The 26,799-nt window shown below is 55.3% G+C and overlaps 1 protein-coding gene across 1 annotated transcript; it reads left to right on the top strand.

Annotated features, from left to right (window-relative positions):
* Window positions 1-1,402: 1,402 nt before the first annotated feature.
* On the top strand, window positions 1,403-21,264 carry SYNGR3 (synaptogyrin 3; the record flags this gene model as incomplete). The annotated part of the gene is made up of 4 exons (XM_084271219.1): window positions 1,403-1,501; window positions 12,394-12,634; window positions 18,944-19,086; window positions 21,051-21,264. 4 exons carry the CDS (start codon window positions 1,403-1,405, stop codon window positions 21,258-21,260), a joined length of 693 nt encoding a protein of 230 aa, XP_084127345.1. The 3' UTR covers window positions 21,261-21,264.
* Window positions 21,265-26,799: the final 5,535 nt, after the last annotated feature.

Below are 26,799 nucleotides of genomic sequence, written 5' to 3'. Positions count from 1 at the left end.
GGGCCAAGAAAGCTGCCAACGGCCAGATCGAGCTGGAGATGGGGCTGAGCACACGGGAATCCTTACAGCACTTTGCATGTCAGGGGCTTCACACCCCTGGTATGCCCACACCCCCTGTGATCCCTCAGCAGCGGCTCCAGTGCCTGCATGGAGGAGACATGGGATATATAGACTGCGGGTCGGGAGGAGAGGTGGTGGTGGAGCCGTGAGGAGCCCCCCAGCCCCAACAGAAGGCCTGCTCCGTGCCAGCAGTGCATGCGTACTCCTCCCTGCCACTTTCCCTGCAGCTCCCGTCCGAAGCAGAGATGATGTCAGAGTTGTCATGGCATCGGTATCTATGGAACCGGGATCATCATCACGGTGCTATGAAAACGAACTCAGGAGATGGTCCTGGAGCTGCAGGGGGAAACTCCCTTTGCAGTAATTGAGGGTTTCCCTCTGTAAGGTGCCTTTCGTTCTTCTCGTCTGTCCCTGGGGAGGCCTCCTCCCGTCCCATGGCAGTTCTGGGTGCTTCCTTCCCCACATGAGAGCAAGGGTTTCAACCCCCTCAGCCTTCACTTCCCCTTTCTTGCACCAGCTAACGGGTGCGGAACCGCATGCCTTGCCGTGAAGCAGCCGCCAAAGCCTTCCCTCTGCCACATGAACAGGCTGCTTGCAGCCAAAGACCCCGAGTGAACTGCCAGTGGTGGATGCCATTTGTGCTGGAGGTCAAAAAGCCCTGCCTGCACCGGGGTTCTGCTCCCTAGAAGGGGTGCCAACAGCCCTTCCTGCTGTTGTATCTGCCTGTCCCTGCTACCAGCCAGGGCACCAGCGGGTCTGGGTGGGATAAGCACCTGGATAAGGGTGCTTATCTTGGGGAAGCAAGGTGTGTGTCTGCAGCAGGAGCGAGCCGAGCAGCGTGGTGACCTCCCTGCACTACAGGCCGTGGCATCTCCCTCCTGCCAACCGTGTTTGCCCTGGCCGTTACTGGCACGATGACGCCAGTAACCCTTGCGCATCACCCTGCCCCTGCCCATAGCACGCTGTCCCCAGAAGCATCACGGTCCCCCGGCCGTGACAAGCTATCCTGGACGTGCCGCCGCCTCCCCAGGCGCAGCACTGTAGTAGCGCAGTGCCCGGGTGGCCGCGGCCATAGCACCGTGCCCACGGTGGGATGCGCTAGGGAAGGAGGAGGCGGGGTGGGGGGGTGGGGGGGGGAGCTGCGCGCCGGGACCGCGCACCTGCCGGTGCTTCCCCCCCCCCTCTCCCCCCCTCGCCCGGCGGGTGGTTCCTCCCGCTGCCCGCACGCGACGCTGCGGACGAGCCCACGCGGGCGGCGCGCTGGGGGCGGGCAGGCGCGCGGCCGGCGGCGCGAGGCGCGCGGCCGGGCTCGGCGCGGAGCGGCGCGGAGCGGCGGGGGAAGATGGAAGGAGCCTCCTTCGGAGCGGGCCGGGCGGGGGGTGCCATCGACCCCTTGGATTTCCTGAAGCAGCTGCAGACCATCCTCCGGGTGACGGCTTGGGTAAGGCACCGGCGGGGGCTTGGGTACCGGGGCAGCGCCCGTTGCATCGTGCGGCGTGCGGGGGGCACCGTGCGGCGTTCCTGAGATGTGCGGTGCTCCTGCAGCGGTGCGGCGCCGGGGCGGGGTGCTGCCCAGCCGGGCGGCGTGGGGCTGCACGGTGCCGGCCGGGGCGGCGAGGCTTGCCGGGTGCCCGTCGGTGTTTGCGAGGGGGTTTCCTGGGCACGGCGCGGCGCGCAGCCGGTGGATGCGCCGCTGCCCTTTCGCCACGATTTTGGCCCCGGTGCTCGAACGAAAGGGGAGCGCACGGGATGCGCACCGGGTGGCTGGGGACATTTTCCTTCCTTCGGTGCTCTGTGTGTGTGTGTGAGACGGCAGAAATCCGGGAGCCAGCCCTGCCCAGCTCCCCCCACCCTTCTGAAAGGATGGCATATTTTTTGGCCGGTTCCCGGCTGCGAGCTCCTGCCGTGGAGCCGAGCGGGAGGCGGAACAGCCTGTGCCGCCGCTTCGGGAATAAGCCGCCCGGGAAGCTGCGCGCTGATGCCCGCCGGGGCCGTGGTGCCCGGGGACTACGGGAGCCAGCGCTCCGCCTCGCCCAGCCTGGCTTTTACCTGCGTGGGGTCGCGGGGTTGGCAGTGCCAGGCCCTATGTAAAAGCCCCCGATGGGGAGGGTCCGCCCGGCTCTCACTGCGGCCGGCTCCTGGTGCCGGTGCTTAGCCAGGGGCTGGGCTCGGGGGGCTCACCATCGCCCGTGTCGTGGCTCTGCTGTGCGCGCAGGCCCTGGGCTGCCTGCGCTGGTTCTGTGTCACCTTCAGCAGTGCCGAACGCAGGCAGCGAGCGAAGGAAAGGTGTGATGAGGAGGTGCTGCCTCCCCAGCTGCCCTCCTCCCAGTCAGCGTGGTGGGGGCATTTGTGGGGCTGTCTGGGGTGGGGTGACCCAGCCAAGGCCATGTACAGAACAGCATGGAGCCACGTGCTTATCTTTAAGCACACCAGCAAGTCCAAGTGCAGTCACATCCTTAAAGTTAAACCACATCCTTAAGGGTTTTGCTGGATGGGAGCCAGCATATCTCCAGGGTCTTTTGAGAAAGCCCCCGACTCCATTGCTGGGGAAGAAGGGTGGCCAGGAATGGGACTGGAGCATCCAGGCTTGGGGTGGATGGGGCATTTTGGGCAGGGTTCAGGCACCTAGCTGCAGTTATTCCCTAGAAGCATTGTCTCATCCTGGAAGACTTTGGGTGGGTTCAATTGCACCTTCCTTGAGTGGCAATGGCAAACTGTTGGCAGTGGTGTTGGTTTGGGGTACATTTGGTAAACTGTTGATGCACTGATGGTGAGTTAGGTTTTTCATGGAGTAAATCTGCCACCACACACACGGAGAGCTCACCATCCTTATTGTACAGAAGGGGATTGGATGCTCCTGGGAAGCAGGAACAGAATATGGAATAGAAAGATAACATAAACATTCCAGCTTAGAAAATATTCATGCAGGTGTTGGCTGGCTGGCTTACTCAGTGGAGAGGTCACTCATTTTGTGGTTCTGTGTTCACAGGGAATGTGTGACAACTTGAGCACTTACACCTGCAGAAACACATTAACTTAACTCCAGACAGGTGCAGGGGACAGTGGTGTGGCTGAACGTGAGATACACGCTGTGCTGTCCTGAGCATGGATCTCTGCAGTATTGAGAAGTGGCTCCAAACCCACCAAAGGGGTTTTTTTGCTGTTTTCAGTGGGCTGGGGATCAGGCTGTGTAAGCTCACTCTAAAAGTCCTTTAGACCGCTATTTCCCAGGTCTCACATTTCCAGGCAGATCCTGGGGACCCTTCCCCATTGCCACTCCAGCTCGGGGGTTCAGAGCCCCGGCTGGTGTTCACTCAGGTGTTGCAGCCGGTTTCCTGTGTCTCAAACCTACGGCTCCTTTCTAGTGTAACCAGGGACTCCAGGCAGGTGACAGGTATGAGCAGAGGTTTCCTTCCCACCCACCTGCATGGCCATCGCTGTGTCTCACAGGTTTTGTGCTGCAGAGCGAGCCTGGGCTCTTTCTGAGCTGTTGCTTTGCTGCTCTTGCCAGACAGGACCTTTGTCAAGATGGAGAGCTTGGACAGAGGAGGCAGCCAGAAGGGTTTGCTTGAGAGATCTCTGCCACCTTTCTCTTCTGCCCTGACACTCGTAACTGCTGCCCTGGCAGAGCGTGGCAGCGCTGTGGCACATGGCAGCACCTGCTCTTTATGGCACCGTGGTGGCAGCCAGCTGGGCGGCACGGACTGACCAACGCCCTGCCATGCTGCTCCGGTGCTCACACAGCAAACAGAAACCTTCCCGGGCTTTCCTGCCTGCTGCCACGGGGGAGAGGAGCAGCCCTGCCTGCACATACCCGCTGGGGATGGTTATTCAGAAAGCCCTTGATGGAGGCTTTGAGAAGGACTGAATTGAAATGAAATGTTAGGGTGAGCTTTTTCATGTGTTTTTTTCCCTCCTGTGCACCTTTTAAAACGTATTTAATCTGCAGTCACATTAAACCTCAGCTATGTAACCTCTGGTGTGGGTAAGACGTTCTGTTCTGTTCCTTTGGTGTGGAGAGGAGAGAGCTGCCTGGTTTGGGTGGGAGTATGGGTGATGGAGAGCCACCATCAGTGCTGATCCAGCTCATAGCCATGGCTGGGGTTTCATGGTGACCTGCCACCACAGGAGGGGCCAGCTCTGGTTAGTGACTCCACTAGCTGCTCCGGGGCCACACGTTCAGACCTTGTGCTGGCAAACATCTAAGGGACTGGCAGGTGACCGATGACTTCAGTGCACAAATCCCCAAGATGTAAGTGTTAAAAGGGGATTCCTGATTCTACCTTACACAGCAACCTCTCCCCAACAGAGAGAGTAGTTCTGAGTACTGGAAGGGAAAAAAACCCCCTCCTGGCATGAGCTGTAAAATCAAAAGCTGGAAAGAACCATTTAATGGTTCCTCATTCATCTCTTCCCCCCTCCGTCTGATGCAGTTTGTCAGATGAAGATGTGATCACCCTTGTGGTTTCCTTTTGAGACATTTTTTTTTGCACAGCGAAACAGACTCGATATTCATGAAGGATGCCTGCAGAATCATGAGTTCCTTTCTCTGCAACTGCCAGCACCAGCGGGACTTTCAAGTGGCCTCACGGCTTCGCGGGGGCATTGTTCATGTAACGTAGGTTTAGGTTTGACTTTTAAAAGCAGTTCTGGAAAATATTTTCAGTAATTCCGGTGAATTTCAGTGAGAGCAGCAGTAAAAGCGCAGTGCTCAGTCCTCAGAAGGGCTGGACCACTCCTACTACCCTCCACCCAGGAGGTCAGGTCATTATTTTACTACAATATAGAGGAATATTTAAGTATTTTCTTTAAAATGGTTGTTTCTTGCTCCAGTGACCTCCCTGTTGCTACTGCAGGACCTGCAGAGCTGGACAGCTTTGCCTGCAACCTGCACATCGGCGGCTGCCCGACCCTATCTGCTGCTGTCATCTCTTGCTTCTGCAAGTGGAATGAATTTGTAGTGGATCACTTGGATCGCTGGAGAGAGCTTTCCCTCTGCAGTATTTTATCTCATTAGGCCCAGTGTTTTGTTTGGGCTTTCCTTGCAGTAATCTTAGGCTTTTAAGATCAAACCCTCTATTAAGGGACTGGACTAGGGCAGACAAAGCTGATTATTTGGCAGAGGCACGGCAGGAAAGTGACAGCCCCTGTAGCCTTTGATAGGTGGTAGGAAACATTTATGATCAGAGGTTGCTTTGGCTCAGATCCAGCAAAGTCTTTATGTGCTGGGCTTTGTGCTGATATGGGTCTCAGTCCATAATACAGCAGAACATTGTCTTCCCGCTCAGCAAATGTGCTTTGCTGAGCTGTGACTTTGACTGGGGATGTGGTGGATGATGGTTCAGTGAGTTAGGAGTAGGTGGTGCTTCTTGGAGGGAGGGAGCATGCAGTTCCCATCCTGGTCCAGCTTTGTTTTGTTCCATTCCAGAGGAATGGAAAGGGTGGTGGTTGTGCTCATGCTAAAAGGTATGTTTATTTTTATTAGAAAAAGCAAACTCAGGAGTGGAAGGAGCAAATGAAGAGTATGGCTCTGGGATTGTTGCTACTTGGTGCTGTCAGGACAGAGTTTGCTCTCCCTTCTGAGGCGCTTCACACCCAGGGTGAAGCTGCAGAACTGGTGGTTTGAGGTGCTCTGGGGCGTACGTTTGGGTTTGCAGGACTGCAACACACAGCTCTTGTAGCAGGTAAGGAGCTGGAGCCTGCAAAGTTCCCTTGCTGGAGCAGACCTTGCCTGCTATGGAGGTGGCTGCTTGGTGTACCAAGCACTAAGCTCACCCCAGGGGACATCACACAAGGTGGGACCCCCAATGCCACAAGCTCCAAATCGCTCCCACGACCTTCAGAGGTTTCAGGGACTCTTGAGCACCTGGAGCTCTTAGGGAAGAGCCACAAGGCTGGTCTGGCACTTAAGGACCCTGTGGTGAAGCTAAGAATCATGAGTGTGATCTCAGCTGCTCTGGACTTTGTCTGCTCTTGGCTGCTTTTCAGTAGGGTCACCAGATTTCCATTGTAATTCTCTCTTTCCCTGTACTGTAGATTAAAAGCAGAACTTACATTTAACATTTTTGGTAATGGAGTTATACAAGAGTTTTGCTGCATCTGAGCTTAAAATGCTGCTAAATGATCATTCTCCTGTCATTGCTGGTTCCAAATGCTGCTGCCTTGCCATGTGCTCAGGTTATGTTACTAGATTAGGAGCTTTGAATGGGCGCTGTGCTTCAGCCAGCATCTCTTGCCACCTCAGGAAAACTAATCCAGTAAAAATTGGCTATGTGGTCATTGATAAGCATCCCTCCCAAGCTGATTGCCCTGGTAGACATGGCCATAAACCTATTACAGCCAGCATCACACCACCCCTTTCTGTGCCAGAAACGGCATCAGGTCTTTCCTTTGTGGTCATATCCATAGTCTTTGTGGGAGATCTGGCAGTGCTTAAAGTAGTTCTTTAGTCTTCACACCCTCCAATAAATTATGCAGCTCTGTGCTGGAAACTTCCCTGTGACTGACAACTGTAAAGATAAACTGGAGAGGGACACGGGACCTGGTTCCCCCAGAACCAGAGCTCGGTGGGTGTTGAAGGAGGCTGGCCCTGTGCCAAGGATCTAACTCATCCCCGAGCGGAATATCTGCACGAGGTAAGTGTGCAGCTGAAGACAAGGGCTTAACGGGGGCTTATGAAAAGGCTCAGGGCTAGGCAGGATTTGGCCTGTGCTCATTTGACCTTAAATTGTTTTCCCTTCTCATTTGGTAGCCCATCCTTGGCTTGCTGGGTGGTGGCTTGAGGAGGGGAGGGTGCCGAGTGGGGTGGCATCTGTCTCAGCAATGTCAATATCCTTGATGTTGGCATTAATGGTTGCTTACATGTGTAACCAAAGGGTGCTTTTGCTGTATCCTACAACCCCTCACCTTCTGGTAATGTTGTTTATAGGTCCCAAATCAAAGTGGAGTGCATCAGCAGTGGGAACATCTCACCTTAAAATGGCTGGCACTTCACCCACTGAAGCTTTCAGCTTCTGCTCTCCTTGTTTTCCTTGCAATGTCCATGCTCAGACCGTGAGGTCTCCTGAAGCACATTTCAGGTGCCTGGGCCACAGAAGGCTAAAAGCAATGGGCAGGAAAACTGTGTGTCCATCCTGGGGTCCAGCCAGCTCAAGCCTGGGAGGGAACGTGGATCTGCAAAGACTAATTACAGAACTGAGCTGGGCAGCCTGGCCAGCCACCTTCTTCCAGATGGTAGAAATCTGCTGCAGAGAAGGGGCCTGTAGGCACACCCTGGGTTGCTGCGGGGGTCTGACAGCAGCTGTGGGTCCAGCAGCCTGGGCACGAGTGCTTGGACAGGCAAGGAACCTGCCCTCTCAGGCTCTCCCCTGTCCTTTGAAATGCTTGCTGGCCTGGCAGGGTGTCCCCTCTTGCTTGGAAGCAAGCTTTAAACTGGGGGGAACTGGGCAGCTGGCTTTCATTTAGCAGTGAGGTCCCTGGCTTCTTACTGGTTTGGTGTAACACGAGCTCCATCTGCACTTACACAAGCAGCTGAGCTGCATCATTTTGGTTGAAAGCGCTTCGTGCGTCTCCCTGACGGGCGCTGTGCTCCCTCTCAGCGTGTGACTGAAGCACAGAAGCTCCTTTGTGTGGCTGAAGTGCAAGTCTTAATGGAAGGGATGTGAGAAGACAGCTTGCTTCCTTCCCATCCCTCCTTGCAGCTGAATGGAGAGGACCACTAATGGTCTGTGCTGCTGGAGCTGCTGGAGACCTGTGCTGGGGGCTCCCAGCCGCTCTCCAACAGGGCTGAGCAATGCCAGGCTGCTTGTCCAGGAGACCCCAAGATGCCAGCAGATTGGTGGGAAAGCTTTGGCAGGCAGGATGCAATCCCATCCTGGGGTGGCTGGAGGTAATCCAGCTTTCTTACTGGGTCTTGCACCAGTTTACCCAGCGAGAGTAAAATTTGTTGCTGGTCGTGTCGGGTTGTTCAGCTGGAAAACGGGGTGTCCTGTGAATGCTCAGGCTGCTTTGCAAAGCCTGGGAGATACAGAGGAGTCCCCTGTGAATGCCCAGGCTGCTTTGCAAAGCCTGGGAGATACAGAGGAGTCCCATTAAAAAGGAGGATGGGCTTGGGATGCGGCGACTTGCACAGCAGATGCCCCTGTGCTGTGCATGCCGGTGACTTGGCACTTAGTCCTGACTCCTGGCACTGCCATGCCTGGTCATGGGGACTGTGGCTTTGGGGACTGACCTGACAGGCAGGAAGAGGTCGGAGTTAAAGGAGTGGGATTCCTCTGTCCTTGCTCAGACCTATAAAATCTCCTTTGCAGTGGAAAGTCTGACCTTGTAGTTTTGCTTTCAACTCTCTGATGAACTCGTGGTGGGTTTGAGCACATGGGGGGCTGTAGAGGGCATTGGAAAATGACACTTGTTTTGCATGAACTTCAAAAGATGCCACAGGGTTTATTTTCCCCCATCTACACAAAATGTATCACACACATTTTATTTTCCACCTGTACTTAAAAAGACAGTGGCAAACCAGTTCTCAGTCAGATCTTTCACCAGCACCAGTTAAGAAAAACTATAAAATATCAGTCACAGGGCAGGGAAAGCCCATGGAAAGACTTGTTTTCACTAAAAAGCATGTTTTGGCAGTAGTATTTCAGCCAGCACTGGTGTTTTGAGCACATCCATCAAGAGCAGTTGCTCACGATCCGTTACTGTTTGGGACCTCTTGAGAAGAAGCCACATGTCCCATGTTGCCTGCACCAAAACACTGTGGGCAGCACCCTGCCAAGGGTGCCTCACGGGGTGAGCTCTCAGGTCGCCCAGCCACCAGAAGGATGCTTTGCTCTGCAGAACCCTCTGGAGTGTGAAGTTAAGTGGTGACATGTCTGTTCTTTCCATCTCCATCCCAGGAGCGCTGCCTGGGCATCCTGTGTCACCAGCCCCGGGTGTGCAAACCTGCCTGTGGGCAGCCAGGCACCCTGTCCTGTAAAGTCCTTAATTGTGGTTACAGGAGCCCTCCCTCACCCCCTGAAACCAGCACGGAGTAGTCCAGGCTGTTAACCCTGGGAGGACTAAGTAAAACCCTTACTGGAGGAGCAGAGTACAAGTTTGCTGGCCTGCCAGAGGAATAATCCCGGGGAATCAGAGGTTCTCAATTATTCATGTTTTCCAGAATCACATTATTTCTTCCAGGGCCTGTTTTATAAATGCTGCTGCTATTTCTGATGGTAAATAACAATTTTGCATTATTTATGAACAGATTTTTACAACTGCTGATATTACAGCTGCTGCCAAAGCACTGGGAAAATGATTATTGCTGTTTGTTGTTGTTTCTTTCTTACAATGCAACCCTCTTGCTCTTTGCAAGATGATGATGTGCCCGTCACGGTGTGACGACCCAGCGCTGTCGGTCTGTACGTTGCAGCACCAGAGAGGAAGAGGGTGCAGAGGCAGGCGGGTGATTTGGGTGGCTGTCGGGGTCAGGGCTGGTGCTCGGAGCTGAGATGAGCCGGGAATGGATGGGGGATGGGACAGAATCACAGAACTGTAGGGGTTGGAAGGGACCTCCAGAGATCATCAGGTCCAACCCCCCTGTCAGAGCAGGGTCCCTAGGACAGGTCGCACAGGTCGGTGTCCAGATGGGTCTTGAATATCTCCAGAGAAGGAGACTCCACACCCCCCTGGGCAGCCTGTCCCAGGGCTCCCTCACCCTCACCATGGAGAAGTTCTTCCGCATATTGGTGCGGAACTTCCCATGCTCCAACTTGAGGCCATCACCCCTTGTCCTGTCCCCACAGACCACAGAGGCTGGACCCTGGGTAGTGGTTAAATATGAAGAGGAGGAAGGGCTGATTATCTCCCTGTGCCAGCCATGGGGAGGTCCGTGGGACTTACCCTATGCTCAGTTAGTGCTCCAGGGGAAATCAGAGGTTGCACCTGAATTTTGCAGATGCACATTTGGAAGCCCACGTTTCTAGGATGGTGTGATTCCAAGATGGCCTTATTCCTGAGGCTGAGGAGCATTTCCAGGGCAGAAGGCCACTCCTGCTGCCACTCGGGCAGACAGGGACACGTGCTCGCTTCTGCCACAGTGGGGATGCTGTCCCCCTCAGCTAAGCCAGCCGTGAAGGGAAGGGACCAGCTCAGAGCCACTGGGTACAGTGAGCACTGCTGGGGGTACATGAGGTGTTTTGATGGAAAGAGCCCCAGAGAGCTGCTGCTGGGACCTGCAAGTGAATCCCTGAGAGATTTTGCAGAACGTCACCTGCTCCCAGCTGCACGGCCATGCAGAGCAGGACAGCCACTGTCTCCAGCCATGGCCAGCAGCAGCCCCAAGTGCTGGGTTTCTCACGCTGCAGTGGGACCTCCTGTGCATCTTCAGGTAGCTCAGGGATGCTGGGTAAATTAGCAGGCAGGTTTCAGAGCATCTCCACCACCCAACATGGGCCAGCTTGCTGCTGGCCTGAATTTGAAGTGCTAGAAGCAAGGAGAGTCTGCTGCCACTAGCAGAGCTCCTGGCTAAAAGGGTTCGAAGACAAACCCTGCCCTGGGTTGTCCTGCTGGTGGGTCTCTGGAAGTGGGAGTGAGCATGGTGCAGCCTGCTTGCTCATCACATGCTTGGAGATACCAACATGAGAAGCTGGTGGCACAGTCCTGGGCTTGGGGTGCTGGGGAGCTGCTTGCAGGAGCTGCTGCACACCTAAGGTAGGATGTACTCACTCACCAATTGGTTGCATTTTTGCAGCTCAATCCCTTGCACATCCACTTCTTTGTTGTCCCCTCTCTTTGTTGTCCCCTCCAACCTGAGGGAGAGTAGGTGGACACTGTCCAAGACGTGTTTGCTAATGATTTGCTTGTACGTGTAAGTAGCTTCAGACAGAAGCAGCTCTGGAGCAGCTTTGCCCCAGCACTGGCAGGAGCTTGGAGGAGAGAAATCTGGGTGAAATCCTTTGGGATGGGCAAGAGTGAGGTATCTGGCCAGTGGCTGGGAGAAAATGTACCTCACAGGGTTGTGTCTGAGTGCTTAGAGCTTGCTGAACAACTTGCTCATAGGGGCTTCTGCTGTGTCTCACCCAGCTCTGCTAACGCCGTGCTTTGGGAAGCACGGGGCTATCAGAGGTGGCCCATGGCTGGCCATCAGCTCCGTGGGTGAGATGCGGGTGACTTTGCAAAGGCCACTGGCTGCGGTTTATCGTGTGGCTCCTCAGCTGCTGCCTCCGTCTGTCTCTTGTCCCGGTCCCGTGCACTCCGTGCCGTGCTGCCACTGCACAAGATGTAGTTGGGCATCCGGAGCGGGAGCTGCAGCTCTGCCTGGAGAACCCGGGAGGAGCCTTTTATCTCTCCGCTTGCAAACGTGGCCTCCAGCTGCGGCCTGCACGCCGGGGAGGCGGGAGGCCTGCGGGGCTGCGGGCAGCAAGGGGCGAGATCAGAGGTTGGCAGCTTGCTGGAGGGGTGTCCACACGCCTCGCTTCCCTCCCTGCTGAAACCCCAGAGGCAGCACAGAGCTTTCTGGCTCCAACAGAGCGGGTTCCAGAGCGCGTTGTGATGCAGCTGGTAGCGTGGCTTCCGCTCCCTGCCTTCGGTGTCGGAGGGATGAGGGACTTTACTTCAGGGTGCAGCATGGGGAATGGTATTAATTTAGGCAGCCAGCCCCTTCCCTGCCCACAGGCATGTGAAACACCATCAGGTCCCAGTGGTGGGACCTGTGCAGCCACCAGCAGCTCCCCCTGCTCTTTTGTCCCTCACGGGGCTGAAACCAGGTCACTGGATAATGGATGCAGGCGCTGCAGCCTTCAACCCCTGCTAAGCCAGGCAGAAAATTGCCCTGTCATTCACAGGGGCAGTCTGTCCCCCTGCCCTGCTGCACCCAGGTGAGCTGTTCCCTGCGCTGCCGTGTCCCATCCTCCCTCCACTGGGAATCCAGTCCTTCCTGGGTCAGCCTGCTTAGCAGCTCAATTATCCTCTGTAACTTCATTTCTCCCCACTCAGCAGTAATACTGGGGGGGTTTATTGAGCCCAGCCTGACAGCAGAGAGCGGCACGAGCAGAAAGGCTGTGCAGAAGCCTGGCCCATCTCTTTACTTTTTCCTTTCCCAGCCTGTCTGGGGAATAACATCCCTTCAAATACTCTGCAGGCCAAGCCACTGAAAGGCAGACAGGCTCACAGCAAAGGTAGCATCCACCAGCCCATTGCTTTGGGCCACCAACCAGGCGAGAGTCAAGATCTGTCTAACAAATGCCATGTTGCCATGGAGTCAAAGACAGGGTTGAATCCAATTACGTTGCTGTCGGGAAACAGATTTAAATGTAAACAGCAGCAAGTTCTGTGTTCTCTTTCCTTCTGCAGATCTTCTCTATCGTGGTGTTTGGCTCCATCGTGAACGAGTGCTACGTGAACAACGACACCCAGAACCCTCAGCTGTTCTGCATCTTCAACAGCAATGAGAGTGCCTGCAGCTACGGCATCGCCATTGGCATCATTGCCTTCTTTGGCTGTATCGTCTTCTTTGTCGTGGACCTCTACTTCCAGCAGATCAGCAGTGTGAAGGACCGCAAACGGGCCGTCCTGCTGGACCTCGGCTTTTCAGGTATGTCTCTGGCTGTGCTGTGCTCACCCCGTGGGCAGCGTGGAGCCATTGCTGTGACCTGTAGCTCCCCGCTTGAGTCCTCTCTTCTCCTCTCATGGGAGAACGGGGGTAGCAGACGGGATGTCTGATCCAGCTGTGACCAGTGGGGAAGCTGATGTGAGACGGTGTAGGGACAGTGGGGTGTCCCACTCGTCTGTGTCACTTCTGCAATGAGAAACATCGCTGAGCTGGGTTTGGTGAGGCCTCCCAGAGACAGGACACACGGTGGTCACAGATGGGACATTTTACCCTCCCACATCTCCTGTCCTGGCTCAAGCAAATGTCGTCTCATCGGTTACATCTGGGCCTGTTTACACTTTGCACACGTGTGTTTCGTGGCAAAGCAGAAACAGTGTTGTACAGACCCCTGTGATCCCCTGCTGCCTGCAGGACTGTGGAGTGCAGGTGGGTCTGGGGCTCCCGTGGGCTGCACAGCTCCTCTGTGCCATCCTGAGCCCATTGACCTGGGGCTCATCCACACGAACACGAGCGGGCAGGATGCCTGGAGCAGGGACAGGCCGTCCTCTGCTCGGCTGCCGGAGGAGTTGCCTGGCAGAGTTTGCAGCTAATGGTCTCCCTTTCCAGGCTCTTTTGTTAGCAAAGTCTGAAGGTGATTTATCCAGCACCAGCACTGCTGTCAGCTCTCTGGTCCCAAATGAAAACATCCATCATTGCCTCCCTGCACTCTGTTGCTTGTAAGGATGTTCTCTCCTTGCTGGAAAGCTGATTTCCATGGTGCTCGAGCTCCAGTGTCCAGCCCTTGTTAGATGGTATTTACAGCCCCTTCTGTGGGGCTCAGTGCCTGCAGCCCTTCCTTCAAACAGAAGAGGAACATTGCATCCGTCTTCTGGCTGGTGCTGTGTGTCATGGTATGAGGTTGTGACCCTCCTGGCCTCCCACCTTGTAACACCCACTCTGTCCCCTGCCAGGCAGGTGTGAAGTGGTCCCACCTCAATCTCTGCCTCGGTTCCTTTTGTGCTTGCCATACATGGTGTGTGTGTCCATGGGCTTCGGTGGTGAGCTGGAGAAGCCAGGTTCTGCCCTGCCAAACCTTTACTGTGCAGGGCATGTGCTCTGCTCTGGGGACAGGCTGCAGCGTTGCACCAGAGGTCTGCACTGGTGAATCCATCCATGGCAGCTGTGACGTTTTATTGCCCCAGGATTACCCTGGGTCAGTGTGTGTGGTCCCAGAGCATCGTGTCTTCGGGCTGGGCCTGGGCAGGGATGTCCTGCTCCCTTGGGCCATCCCCTCTGCAGGCTTCTAGGTAGAAAACAGGCACACTGCTTCCTTGCTGGAAGAACAAATCACTTAGGTGCAAGTCGTGTGAATGTGGGCTTGTGACTGGCACAGTGTCACCTGTCAGGATCTGCAGAGACCCAAATGGCTCCCCTCCAGCCTGTTCATGCTGCCCAGTACATCTCCTTGCCTCTCTTGCTGCTCTTGTATGATCCCCGCTTTCCCCAGGTAACAAACCATTTCCCACAGGGCACCCTGGCAAATGCTGTGCTGAAATCCAGCTCGATGCTGATGTAAATGGGACCATTGTCCGGGACCCTTGTAACAGCCTCTGTGGTTGCAGGCAGACACATCTCTACCTAGGTCTTGTTTCACATCTCCTTATGCCCAAGCTGGGTGAGATGCTGCTGATGTGCAGTTGCCCTGTTTGCTGCTGGGGAGAGTGGAGGGAGCCTGGCAGGAAGAATGGGTCAGCCTGGTCCTTCCCCTCCCCATCTGACCCCGCTTGGAGTGGCAAGTTGGACACTATGGCACCCTGAGGTCCCTCCCCACCCAAATCCTGCAATGATTCAAGCTGTGGCACAGGCTGTTGGCTGCACGGATCCTCAGAGTGCAAAGCACCCTTCTGCTGTGTGGACAAGCCATGGGGTCACTGCCATTAGGAGACATCTGGGCAGGTTCCTGCCCAGTCTATTTTACCCCATTCCTATCGCTGTGCCTTCATTTGTTTTCTGGAAGTACAGCTGACCCAAAGCCTTCTGCCAGCCCTGCTGCCATAGCCTGTACACCCACTCGTGGAAATGCCAGGCAGTTGGTTGCTCCCAGAATAAGCCTTGGTATAGGCAGATCCCACAGCATAGATGAAGTGCAGCATTTTGCTGGCACGTGAAGCCTCTGCAGCCACAGAGATTGTGGCTCACCGTACCCCCCCTGCACCACTCCCAGCAGCCTTGGGCACCCAACCTGCCAGGAGGCAGAGCTGACCCACGTAATTCCCTTTGTTTAACTACCTCCACGTTAATAACCCCCAGAGTCTTCCCCTGTGGGACTCTTCTGTCCCCTTCTTTTGTCCTCCCCACCAAGGATGGGATACTCGGTTCCCTCCTCTTTCTTTGCAGCCGTTTCATCCTTTCTCTCTGCATGTTATCACTGTGTTATTGCTTAATTTGAAAGCTGCAAAATGCATCTGGGAAATTAGCAGGTGAGGAGTATGCTTGGGTACAAGGCAGCATTGCAAACCGGGTGGTGGGCAGGCGCTGAGAAAACCAGGTTGTTTCTGGCCCCTTGCCCAGGTCACCCAGGGCCTGACGCCAGCTGCCAGCAAAGGAGATGATGGTCAGCAAAGCAAACGTGTTAACCCAGAGCTTCTGCCACTTGAAGGGGAGAGGACTTGTGCTAGTGATCTGTGGCAGATCAGAGCCACCGAACCAGCCAGGAGGTAGCGCTGCGGTGCAGGCAGGGACGCGGGCAGGGGTGCAGGTAGGGATGCAGGTAGGGATGTGGGCAGGGATGCAGGCAGGGATGTGGGCAGGGATGCAGGCAGGGATGCGGGCAGGGATGCAGGCAGGGCTTACAGCGCTGTGCAAACGGCACTTGCAGCCTTTCTCTTCCATCTGCTCTTACAGCTGCTCCTGTAGACGTGTGCTTGCTTGGGACCGGGCTGTAATTATGGCTGTAACGCATCTTTCCTGGGGTTTGCACTCTTGTCTGAAGCTCCTAAACCCATAATCACCTGCTGGCTGTCGCGCTGCTTCCGTGTGTGGAGCCGCTGCCGTGCCTGCTTCCAGCTGGAGTCAGCCTGGCACACGTAGCCTCACAGAATCACAGACTCACAGAGCTGTAGGGGTTGGGAGGGACGTCCGGAGATCACTGAGTCCAACCCCCCTGCCAAAGCAGGGTCCCTAGGATGGGTCACACATGTTGGTGTCTAGATGGGTCTTGAATATCTCCAGAGATGGAGACTCCACACCCCGCTGGGCAGCCTGTCCCAGGGCTCTGTCACCCTCACTGTGAAGAAGTTCTCAGTGTGCTACTGTCAGCTCAGTCCTTTTCCTGGGTTTTAAAGCTCACGGGTAGCAACAGACACCTCCAAACCACCCTGTACAGCTGATGCTGCGAATGCAGCACTGCCAGCCCCTCTGTGGGACCAGGACCCAGCAGGTGCCACATGAGGGCACAGCCTGGTGAGACGCTGGGCGTGGGGGGTGTCAGCAGCAATCCAGCTTGTCTGATTCACATTACTGGGTGCAAAGTCTGGTCTTGAAGGAGTGCTGGCAGGAGGAACATGACCAAGAAGGAAAACAAGCGCTGGTATAGAAACGAAAATAGTTCCCATCGAGCTCCCTGGGAGGGCTGACCTCACACGCAGCCTTCCAGACTTTGAACAGCGCCTGGCTGGTGTTTCTGGAGATGCTCTCCATGCCTGACACCATCTCCTCCGTTGGCAGCCATACCTGCCTTCCCACTTCTCTGGGGGATCCTTTTTCTTCTCAGGGGTCCAGGTGGAGCTGGATGTGGAGGGGAAAAGCTTCCTTGCCTGCTTCTGTCTCGCAAACCCTCTGGGCAGTCCACATGGGCAGCAGCAGAAGTGACCCCAGCTAGAGGTTTCTGTCTGACCAAGCTGATGGGTTTTGCACTGGGAAGGTCAGCATCTCCCATATCTCAGCGTTGCAGAGAAAGCCAGTAACTGCAATACCCAGCACTGCCAGTGCACATTCTGAGACGTGCCTGACGTCATCTTAACTCTTGAAAGCCCTTAGAGGACACCAGTGATTGATGGGGCTTCACAGCACCGGTCAGTGGGCAGCCCCAGTGTCGGGACTGGGACTTGTGCTCCGTGGTAGCATCCTGCCTGGGAGCGTGTGAGTGAGGTTGAGCTGCTGCACCAGGTCAAACGTTAAAGAAAGGAACAGTCCTCGTAAATCAGTTCATCCTGCCCAAAGCAGTGATGTAGCCCAGTCCTGTTGGAGGGACCCCGTGTCCCTTGGTGCCTTCTGTGGCCCCAGAACTTGTCCCTCAGCATCCCTCTGCTCCCTGCAGTGCAGCTCCGAATTAGCCTGTCAGAAGCAGCTCTTACATTTCATTTCTGGTCTTTCAACTTCCAAAGACCACTTTTCTGAGCTAGAAACTCCTGGCTGAGGCTTGCTCCTCGAGCATGGGAGGGCAGTGCTCCCCGCTGCCATGGCATTTGCTGCCCAAGTGCCCAGGAAGGTGGAGTGCCCGGAGATGTGGTCCAGGGCTGAGACCTGCCAGAGGACCTCTACCCATCACACCACATACTGGGTATCTGAGCTGTGGCCAACCTCAGGTGTGTATCTTCCCACATCTGCATTTAGGGGTGGGATCTGCTGCTGGTAAAGCCCAGTTCTCACAGAGCTGGGGCAAGCACCTCCATCCCTGAGCGTTACCCTTTCATAATAAGCCCCAGAGGTCTCATTGAACACTTGAAAACAACTGGTCATCCTAAGGGGAAGTGAAAAGGTCTGAGCAGAGATCAGGGTGAATTTGGTGCAGGCATGAGCTGTCCTCAGCAAAAGGAGGCTGTAACTGGGAAGAGGAAAGCCTGGGTGATCCTGGCTGGGTGTTGTGTGGCTCAGGGCAGTTCAAGGGTTGAAGCACAGCCAGGCAGACAAACCCATCACTGATGGGGAAGCCCCAGGCCTGGCTGTGCAAGAGAAGGAGGCAAGGAGCCTCTTAAACTGCATTTAGAAGCAAATTCTGGGTTTGAGGCTACGTGTGTGGTGAGCCCCGTACATGCTGGACATGGGCACAGGTGTGTGTTTCATGTCATACTCAGGAATAACTGGCAGGATGGAAGGGAAGAAAGGAAGCCTCTTCCCTCTCCCTGCAGCCAGGGTGTGCTTTGCAGCCGGCTGCCCTGTGGGGCTGCAGTGTGGCTGTTCATACTGATGTGCTGACAGCCCCCGACAAGACACTGGGTAGCTCAGTGCTGGGTGTCCCCGCATGCACTGACACCAGGAATGGGTGGATGGAGGGACATTTGTGCTGGGGATGCCTGGGAAAGCTTGGAGCCCCTTAAAGCAGCATCATGGAAGGCTCTAGGTTGCACAACTCCTCTTCCCAGCACGGGAAGAACAGTGCTGCTGCTCACACTGTGTGCTTGTGCCTTGCTGCTTGACTGTTCTCTGAGCTCCTTGGCATCGGGCAGCGCTGTTGGCTGGTGATTGAATTAGGGGAGCTGCAGCCCTATCTTGCTCAGCCAGCTTTGGTTCCAGTAAGGAATAATCACCAGAGCAGTTCTGCTCAATCCCCCGGAGGCCCCAGAGGCTGAAAACAGGAGCACAGTCTGCGGAGGGCATCAGGGACGAGCAGAGCTGCCTCATGTGAAGCCCACGTCAGCTCCATGGGCAGCCCTGCCCTGGGCTCGGCACACGCTGAGCACTTGCTGGTTTGCTGTGCTTGTGGGATGTGCTGACATCCCAGGGTCACTCATGGTCCCCCCGTTAGGAGCAGGGGTTAATCTCAGCCTGGGGTGACTGTCACTTGCCTTTTTGTAAGCTCTCCGGCTGTGTCCTTGGACCGAGGGAAAGCCCATGTGGAAGAGCTGGAAAGTCTCTCTGGCAGCAGCCATGTGGCCTCGTGTCACTCCCAGCAGTGCAGGCTCCTTCCTGCCTGGGTGTCCAAAGTGCCACAGAGCTGGTGGTGCCAGGGAACACAGGAATGGTGGGTCGATATACTGGGGTGCTGGAATCGAGTCGAGGGCACCTCGATGCCTGCAAGGTGGAACCCCACAGGCTGTGGGGGCTGCCTGCCCAGGGAGGGTCCGCTGTCCCTTCACACCTTTGAGATCAGGCTGAGATGAGATGAGCTAAACTTAAGGCAGGCAGCACACTGGGTGACCCTACAAGGTTCCTTCCATCCCTGGTTTTCTGGCAATCATGGATGAGCCTCTTAAAATAGCTGTTTGGGCCACGCCACTGGTCGGTGCACCCCTGGTCACTGTTGCTGTTGGAAAATCAGCAAACAGAGGAGTCGGTGGGCAGGGGCAGCACTGACCAGCTCTGTTCTTCCAGGTTTCTTGTCCTTCCTGTGGTTTGTAGCCTTCTGCTTCCTCGCAAACCAGTGGCAACAGACGACGATGACCAAAAGGGTTTCACAAGGAGCAGATGCCGCCCGGGCAGCGATCACCTTCTCTTTCTTCTCCATCATCGTCTGGGTGAGTTCAGCTTCAGAGCTAAGGTGGGGAGAGGAGAAATGAAACCAGCTCTGGGCTCAGCGCTGAGCACGGAGGAGGAATCTGGGGACCAGTTTGGAGAAGTGAATCCTGGTGGGCAGCTCGGAGCTGTACTGGGGAAACCTGCGGTCCCTCCAAACAGCGGTGAAACTTGTGGTTTCTTACTGGGAACCATCAGCTCAGTCCCCTCTCGCTGGGGAATTCCAGACTTCCCCTTCTCCGGTGGCTGGAAAGTTGGGTTCCTGTTGAAAATGTCTCACCAGCCATGAGCTGCCCTCATTCCAGCGCCTGGGAGCAGCTTGGTTTGAAGCAAACATGTCCCCAGGAGCAGATCACTGTGATGAGCTGGTCTTGTGGGGTGGCAGGGGGATTTTTGGAGCACTCAGGCTCATCAGCTCACCCTTGGAGGAAGCCAGGTTGGGTCCTCTGCTGCCCACCCCTCCTCTGCTCCTGCTTTTCATCTCTGCCTCCCCAGGGCCATACGGTGACATAGGTGCATTTGCCAGGGGTTTCCAAAACCCCATGGGGCCCTTTGACTGGACCCCACAGAGCCTAGGGGTATCCGTGCCGCTCTGGAGGCTTGTGTGGAGAAGCAGGGATGGCCCTTGTATCACTGTCACTCATGGGCAGCGAGCAGCAGAGCTGTGCTGGGAAAGAACGGGGACAAAAGACAGTCCGAGCCTCTCCAGCAGCAGTTCCAGTTCCTTGCCAGTTTAACTGCCCCCAGCTCTATTATTATCCAAATAAATCTCTTTTAATCCCAGCTCCCCCATAGCTTTTCTCCATCACTGTATTGCCATGCTGCCTGTTTAATGCAGCTGCCCGGGTAGGGCACGGGGTGGGATGCTTCCCCACATCCCATCAGCATCTGCTCCCACCCCAGGGAAGGGCAGCAGGACACTGGTCCCCTGCTCCTGGCACAGAGGATGGGCAGGCTGTGGGCTCACACCGCAGCCCCTCCACCAGTGCTCTTAACAGACTCAGCAGCTCTGCTTGACTGGCACATAACCAGCACCAGGAGCGGGCACTGGGTGGTGTTTGGGAAGCTGTTCTTGGGCATCTGCAGGCGTTTCCCCCCCCCGCCCCCACCCCCACCCGAGCCTGTCATTTATAAACTAATTGAATTGTTAATGAAACTTCCTGAAATAAGAGCAAGTGTGAGGCGCTCACAGCTCTGCCGGCCGCGTTTCCCACCGTTCCCGACCTGAATCCCGGCAACCTGGGAGCTGGTGATGGATTCTCAGCAGAACTGACCTATTTTGCCAGGCTGGGACTCAGAGGCTTTTGCTCCCTGCAACAGATGGGCCTACTGGTGCTGATGGTGCCAAATCTGCCATGCCGACCCCCATGCCAGACAGAGGCTTTGGGGTCACCCTGTCACATAGAAATGGCTTCTTTAGTATTAGGGGATGTCAGCTGGGGTTTTAGCTTGTGGCAGTCATGGAGCAGCTGCCTGGGATGCTGCAATGCTCTCGGTGCTTTGCAGCAAGCCAAGGGCATGTGGGATCCTGGAGGGGGACACAGGGTCTGGGGGCATATGGGGTCCTGGAGGGGACACAGGGTCCAGGGGAATGTGGTGTCCTGGTGGGGACATGTGGTCCAGGGGGATGCAGGGTCCTGGAGGGGACACAGGGTCTGGGGGCATATGGGGTCCAGGAGGGGACACAGGGACTGGGGGATGTGGCATCCTGGTGGGGACATGTGGTCCAGGGGGATGCAGGGTCCTGGAGGGGACAAAGGGTCTGGGGGCATATGGGGTCCTGGAGGGGACACAGGGTCTGGGGAGGTGCGGGGTCCTGGAGGGTACATGGGGTGCATGGGAATGTGGGATTCTGGAGGGGACACAGGGTCTGGGGGGATGTGGGGACATGGGGTCCAGGGGGATGCGGGCTCCTGCCACAGCACTGCCACACCCCCCCTGCTAACCTCCCTGCATCCTGCGGCAGGTCGCGCTGGCGGTGAAGGCGCTGCAGAGATACCGCCTGGGGACGGACATGTCGCTCTTTGCCACCGATCAGTTCGCCACCGACCCCAACGCCCCGTACCCCGGCTACCCCACCGGCAGCGGCATCGAGAGCACAGAGACCTACCAGAGCCCCCCCTTCACCGAGACCTTAGACGCCAACCCAAAAGGTTACCAAGTGCCAGCGTACTGAGGGGCGAGGGCTGCGTACCACGAGACCGAGTCCTACGGTGCAGTACTCTTCAACCGGTCGATTGCAAATGTATTCAGTCCCATCCCTTTAATGTGGCAAGTCAGTGCTGGGTTCCTTACTATTAGCTAGTTGTGCAGTGAATTCTGTACAGTGGTATTGGTTCTTGTCTTACCTGTCCAAGGGTTTTATAAAAGCAGTGTTCCCTCTAAGTCAGAAGGAAGGAAGGAAGGTTGCTACCACATCACCTACACGTGGCGACAGATGAATAAAGGCCCTCTCAGGCTCGATGCCAAGCAGTCGGTGTCGGGCTCCGCTGAGCGCCTGAGAAAGCCCAGAATACCTTTTCCTGTTAGAAACCACAGTAGCTGAGGAGTTGTTATTTATCTCGTTCTTCCAGAGCTAACACAGAATCGGTCTCGTGGTGCTGAGGGCGGGTGGGTGCCGCTGGGGGGAGGTGGGTGCTGTGCCGTTCCCGCTGCAGAGCTTTCCTGCACGTGCCCCACGGGAAGTGCCAAATTCACCAAGGAACAAGCGGTGTCTGTGTTACTTTTAGTTGTATATATTTCCTGTACAAACCCCCAGATATCTCTCCAAACAGGTGTTTAACATGTAGCTTAGGGTGCAGGCAGCATGGCAGGGAGCACAGCGGGTCGGGGGCTAGGTTGAATGTCCAAACAGCATCTGCACTACAACAGTGGGGTCTGGGAGAGGCTGTACGAAGCTGCTGTTTGAGACTGGAAACCAGTTCAGTGATAGTTGGCTCCTAATTAGGAACAACCTTTTAATCAGGAGGGAAATAACAGCAAGTTGCAGTTCCACTTCTTCTCCCAGGGGTTGGGAAAGTTGCAGATTACAGGCAGCTTCTGGCTGGCAGTGCTGACCGCTGACACCCGCTCAGGCGCCGCGCTGCCTGCGCAGAAGGGTGGGTGTCTCAGCAACCCGAGTCACTCAGGAGCAGTGTTGAACTTGCATTTTTATCCTGGGAGCAGCCTCTGCCTGTCCTCAGCTGCAGCAGCACCTCAGGGGGTCGATGGAGGTTTTTATCCCGCGGTCCCCATAAACGAGGGGTTCAGAGGGAGAGTCGCAAAGACTTGACTGGCCACCGAAGTCTGTCGCGTGGGGCTCACGGCCCCGTGTTTGCAAATGGGGGAGAGAAGAGAGCGAACCAAAAACTCCCAGATGAGAGGCTGAGGTTTGGGGTTTCGGGAGGAATTAACACCAACTGAATGTGCAGAATCTGGGAGGTCCCTGCCAGCAGCCTGCCTGCTTTCCCTGCCTGCGCAGCGGCCGGGGCTGGAGCTGTTTTGTCACTAAGGAGTGAGCAAAGGAGCCGAAACTGGAATTCCCACCACCTCAGTGGCAGCTCCATCCTTAGAGGCTCCCGGCTCTCCTGGCAGTTGACAAGCTGGGGTTTCACTTGGCTGGTTCACGCCAGCCAGAGTTGTGTGCTGCCTTCTGACCTCATGACAAGCAATAGTTACAGGCCTGCCCCAGCCTCCCTCGTAGCAAAGACATCAGCAGGTCCTTTTGTCATCATTAACACAGCTCATTTCTGCTGCTAAATTGCAAATAAATGCATTAATTAATAAGCAGCAAATCTCATCAGGAGCAGTCATTATCGGTGACACAGCACATTACTTGACTCCCCTACTATTCAGGTCGGGTTAAACGTGCATTTGCAGGGAAGGCTGGCTTTGCTGGAGCTGAGCTTCTCCTGCTCACTTGGCAGCACCAGAGCCAGGATTTTTCCAGCAGCATTTCCCAACTGGGACACTTCTGTGCTGCCACAGCCTCCCCACGCAGCATGGCCACACGGGGTGGCACCGAGACCTGGTGTCCTGCCACGGTCCCCACCACGGGATTTCCCAACGGCGACAGCAGAGGTGACCTCTCTCCCTCTGGACACCTTTGATGTCCAAACACTAGCGGGGTACGTAGCGCTCAGCCCCGCTGCCCGCAGCAGCGAGGGAGGCAGGAGCTTGAGCAGGAGGACGTTGCACTGCTTTGGGAGGGGTGTCACTCGGTTAATGCTTGGAGTGAAGTAGAGGTGACATGGGCATCTGCTGGTGGCCTCTGCCATTCAGCTTGGTGAGCAGTGAGACATCCTTCCATTAAGTAGACCGGGGACACCCAAACCCCATCAGGGAAGAAGTCTAAATTGCTGACGTGACCCTCGCGATGTTTCCAGCGCCAGCCTCGCTGGGGACAAAAAAAAGGCAAAGGATTTTAGCACAGGGTATGGTAGAACTGTAGCAATATTTTCCTTAGAGGGAACACTGAAATTTTAGCAGCACAAACAGTACTTGTGTTAATATTTTAGCAAAATTATAATCAATTTAAATGTTTAAATTGATTGTACGTGAGATAATGTTTGTTCGGTACCTTGTATTTTTTTCTAACTATATAACTGTTCCAGAGTTTCCTTGTAACTGTAAAGAACTAAAAGCTCTGTCTGACTGCGGGACGTGTCCTGAGCCCTGGTGTAACCCTGCTGAATATTACAACATCTGAATGTACGCACCGCGGCCTGCATTGCCTTTCTTTCCTCCCCGCCCTCCCGCCCGCCGGTGGTGGGGCGCAGGAGGGATGCACACGCACACCCCACGCACGCTCCCGTGCCCGGAACTGACCTTAAGAGCAGCAACGGTGACACGGGGACGGCGTCAGCGCGGCTTCAGCCCCTGGCCGAGGCACCATTGTTCTTCTCGAGGTCAGCGGCTTTTTACAGCTCCCCAGAAGTCTGTTACCTTTAGCTTGCAGTCGGCACAGTGAGTGTGCGGGGACCTGGCTGTGCTTTGCTGGGCAGGAGAAGAGGAGGATGAGGAAGGGGTCTGGGCGCCTGAGAGGCTTTCTGGCCATGGGAAGGCAGGACAGATTGCTCCTCGATTAAACTGGAGCTGGGAATAACGTGTCCAGCCACAAGAACAGGCATCTCAAGGAAGCTTAACCCTGCTCCCCCTGCCACCAAAACTGTTGGTGCTTGTTAGTGGAGAGGAGGACATCCCCACCGTGGTGGCACCAAGAGGGATGGGGCCTGCAGAGGCAGGCAATGTGGGCAAGGCAGGCAGCCCACAACCAGTGTGGTTTTCCCAGGCAGTGCTGATGGGTTTGCATATGTAGTTGCCTGTCGAGGCCATATCAGCCAGGCACAAGCTGAGTCAACGTGGTGCTGCACCACCTAAGATGCCATGGGAAGAGCATTTGTCCACCATGAACAAACCCCATCTTCTGGTTTATTGGTCAGGCTGTTGCCAAACACCCCTGTAGCTCCCCGACCCTGCAGCAGCCGTCACGGCCCTGCTGAATGGGAATGAGCTTAGAGACAGGGCGAGACACAGCCCAGCCTGGGCAGCGATGCCCCGTGCCCACCCCTTGTACCAAATCCTCCTGCTTTGCAAGCCCCCCGCACCGCCCCCGCTAGCTGCCCGGTGTCGCAGTGCCACGCATCAACCATCGTAGCGCATCGGCGTGTCCGTGGCTTGTCAGTCAGACCAGCGTACGCAGGTACGGACTGTCACTCAGTACAACCCTCCGGGCTTACAGTTAGAGACGTAGACCCATCGGTGTGGTAACTGTAGTATATTGTTCAGGGTTCGAGTATTTGTAGCATCGGTCTCTGTACTTCTTTCTCCCACCTCTTTCCTCCCCGCCCTGCCCTGCGGTACAGTAGCACGAGCGGCTTTCCTTGCAGCCCTCGTCCCAAAAGCATGCCAGGACTGTGCTGTGAGTTTGTGCCGTGCCAGCTGCTGCCCCCATGCTGTCCTCCCAAGCTGTTTAATGTATCCTCTGTTCTCCCTGAGATCTCCAAAGCGCAGCAGCTGACTGGAGCTTGCAGAGGGCAAGACAGTGCTGCTCTCAGGCTGGTGTGCCAAAAAGCTCCTGCGTAGCGCTAGCACTGGATTTGGGTGAAGGGAATAAAATCTAACCCACCCTGTACCTTTCCTGGAGACGGGTTCTGCCAGATCCCCTTGCTCCAGGAAGCTCCAGTGCACCACCACACTCAGCTCTCAGCACCAGAGTTAACCACAGCAGGAGCTTTGCGTGTTTATTTTAAGCCTATCAAGAAATTTGAAAGAGTTGGAGTTTTTTTCCCAACATTTTAAGCTGTTCCTAGTGAGGCGGAAATTTTGCTTAGCTGATAGGTAGTGAGATCTCCCCCAGCACATGCTTCTGTAGCTCATGCAGTTTGAGCAGAGCCCCCCTCCCTTTAAGCCATGTCCACACGCAGCTGGGATGGCACCAGCTTCACTTTGCCTGGATGTGTTTTAGGACGAGCTTCCCATCAGCTCATGCTACAACAGCATGTCTCTTCTACTCCTGTGGGCCAGCAGCTCTGTACTGGGTAATTCCTCCCCCACTCTCTCCACAGCCAACCCCCAGAGCTGCATGGCTGGCTCTGGCTTAGCTCTGCCTGCTGCAGCTCTGAGGTTACTGGAACAAAACTGTGGTCACTGTCTCTTCATTAGTAAATCACATCATTACTTTGGTGGGATGGGCATTTCTCTCCATAAAAACTACTGTATATACCTGCAGACTTCCTTTCAGCCTTTGTTTTCCTGGAGCACGTTGGGGAGGGCAGATGGGTGCAGTTCCACTCCAGTGTAGTCCCTGGTACTTTTCTAGGGAGCATCTTGCAGCCGCACGTGCCAGACACCCCTCTCCCACCACTGGCGAGGCTCAGGAACAGCCTCACTCTCTCAACTTGAAACCCACATCCAGCTGCCTGTATTTCGTTGCAATACGCATCTAAACCTCAGATTCTTTAAGAGTTTTAATATCAAACTGATACCAAATGTGGTTTGCCAATTTAAGGTTTTTTTTGCAGATACCTCTGTCTAAGCAGACCGCTTCCAGGAGTTGCAGTTGTCACTAACCTTACGTGCATTGTAGTACAAAGTGGACTGTGTATGGAAATAAGTTAAAAATGTTTACAACTTTTGTATATATTATATATATAAAACTATCTTTTGAGAGAACAATCTGTGATTCTGTATTTTCAGTGTCCGTGTACCAACTGCAACTTATTTTCAATAAAGAGTTAAAAATGAGTAGAAGCAGCCTGAGCAAAAGTTGGCAATACTTTATTTAATCAGGTGAGCACAAGGAAACTGCATCATCAGGCCAAAGAGATTGATCACCTCAAGGAAACTTAGAGCAGCACCCGCCTGGGGGAACTACGTATCTGCTACCATAGAGGAAATCAACTGAGAAACCAAGGGAAGACGTAAGATACTCGGGCAGAGAGTGTGCATTTAACTTCCCCTGACTTTTACAAACCCAACAAGAGATGGGGAAGAGCTGACCTATAGCTCAATGCTGACCAGAAGTGGTGGGAGCAGCTGGCATCGAACTGAAGTGCCGCTGCAGTCGGGTGGGTCGGGGTCATGTTGGGGCATCAGACCCTGTTCTGCTCAAGAAACCCCACTCGAAGCAAGAACACGGAAGCATTGCTACTCATCACGCATTCATGCATTGTATAAGCAGCCATGCAGCTAAATAATCCTCCCCAATCCCATTTCAGGGCGTGGAGCCTGGCCCC

Source organism: Gallinula chloropus (assembly GCF_964237585.1).
Source record: "Gallinula chloropus genome assembly, chromosome: 15".
Lineage (NCBI taxonomy): Eukaryota > Metazoa > Chordata > Aves > Gruiformes > Rallidae > Gallinula > Gallinula chloropus.
This window is presented reverse-complemented; position numbering and strand designations above follow the sequence as displayed.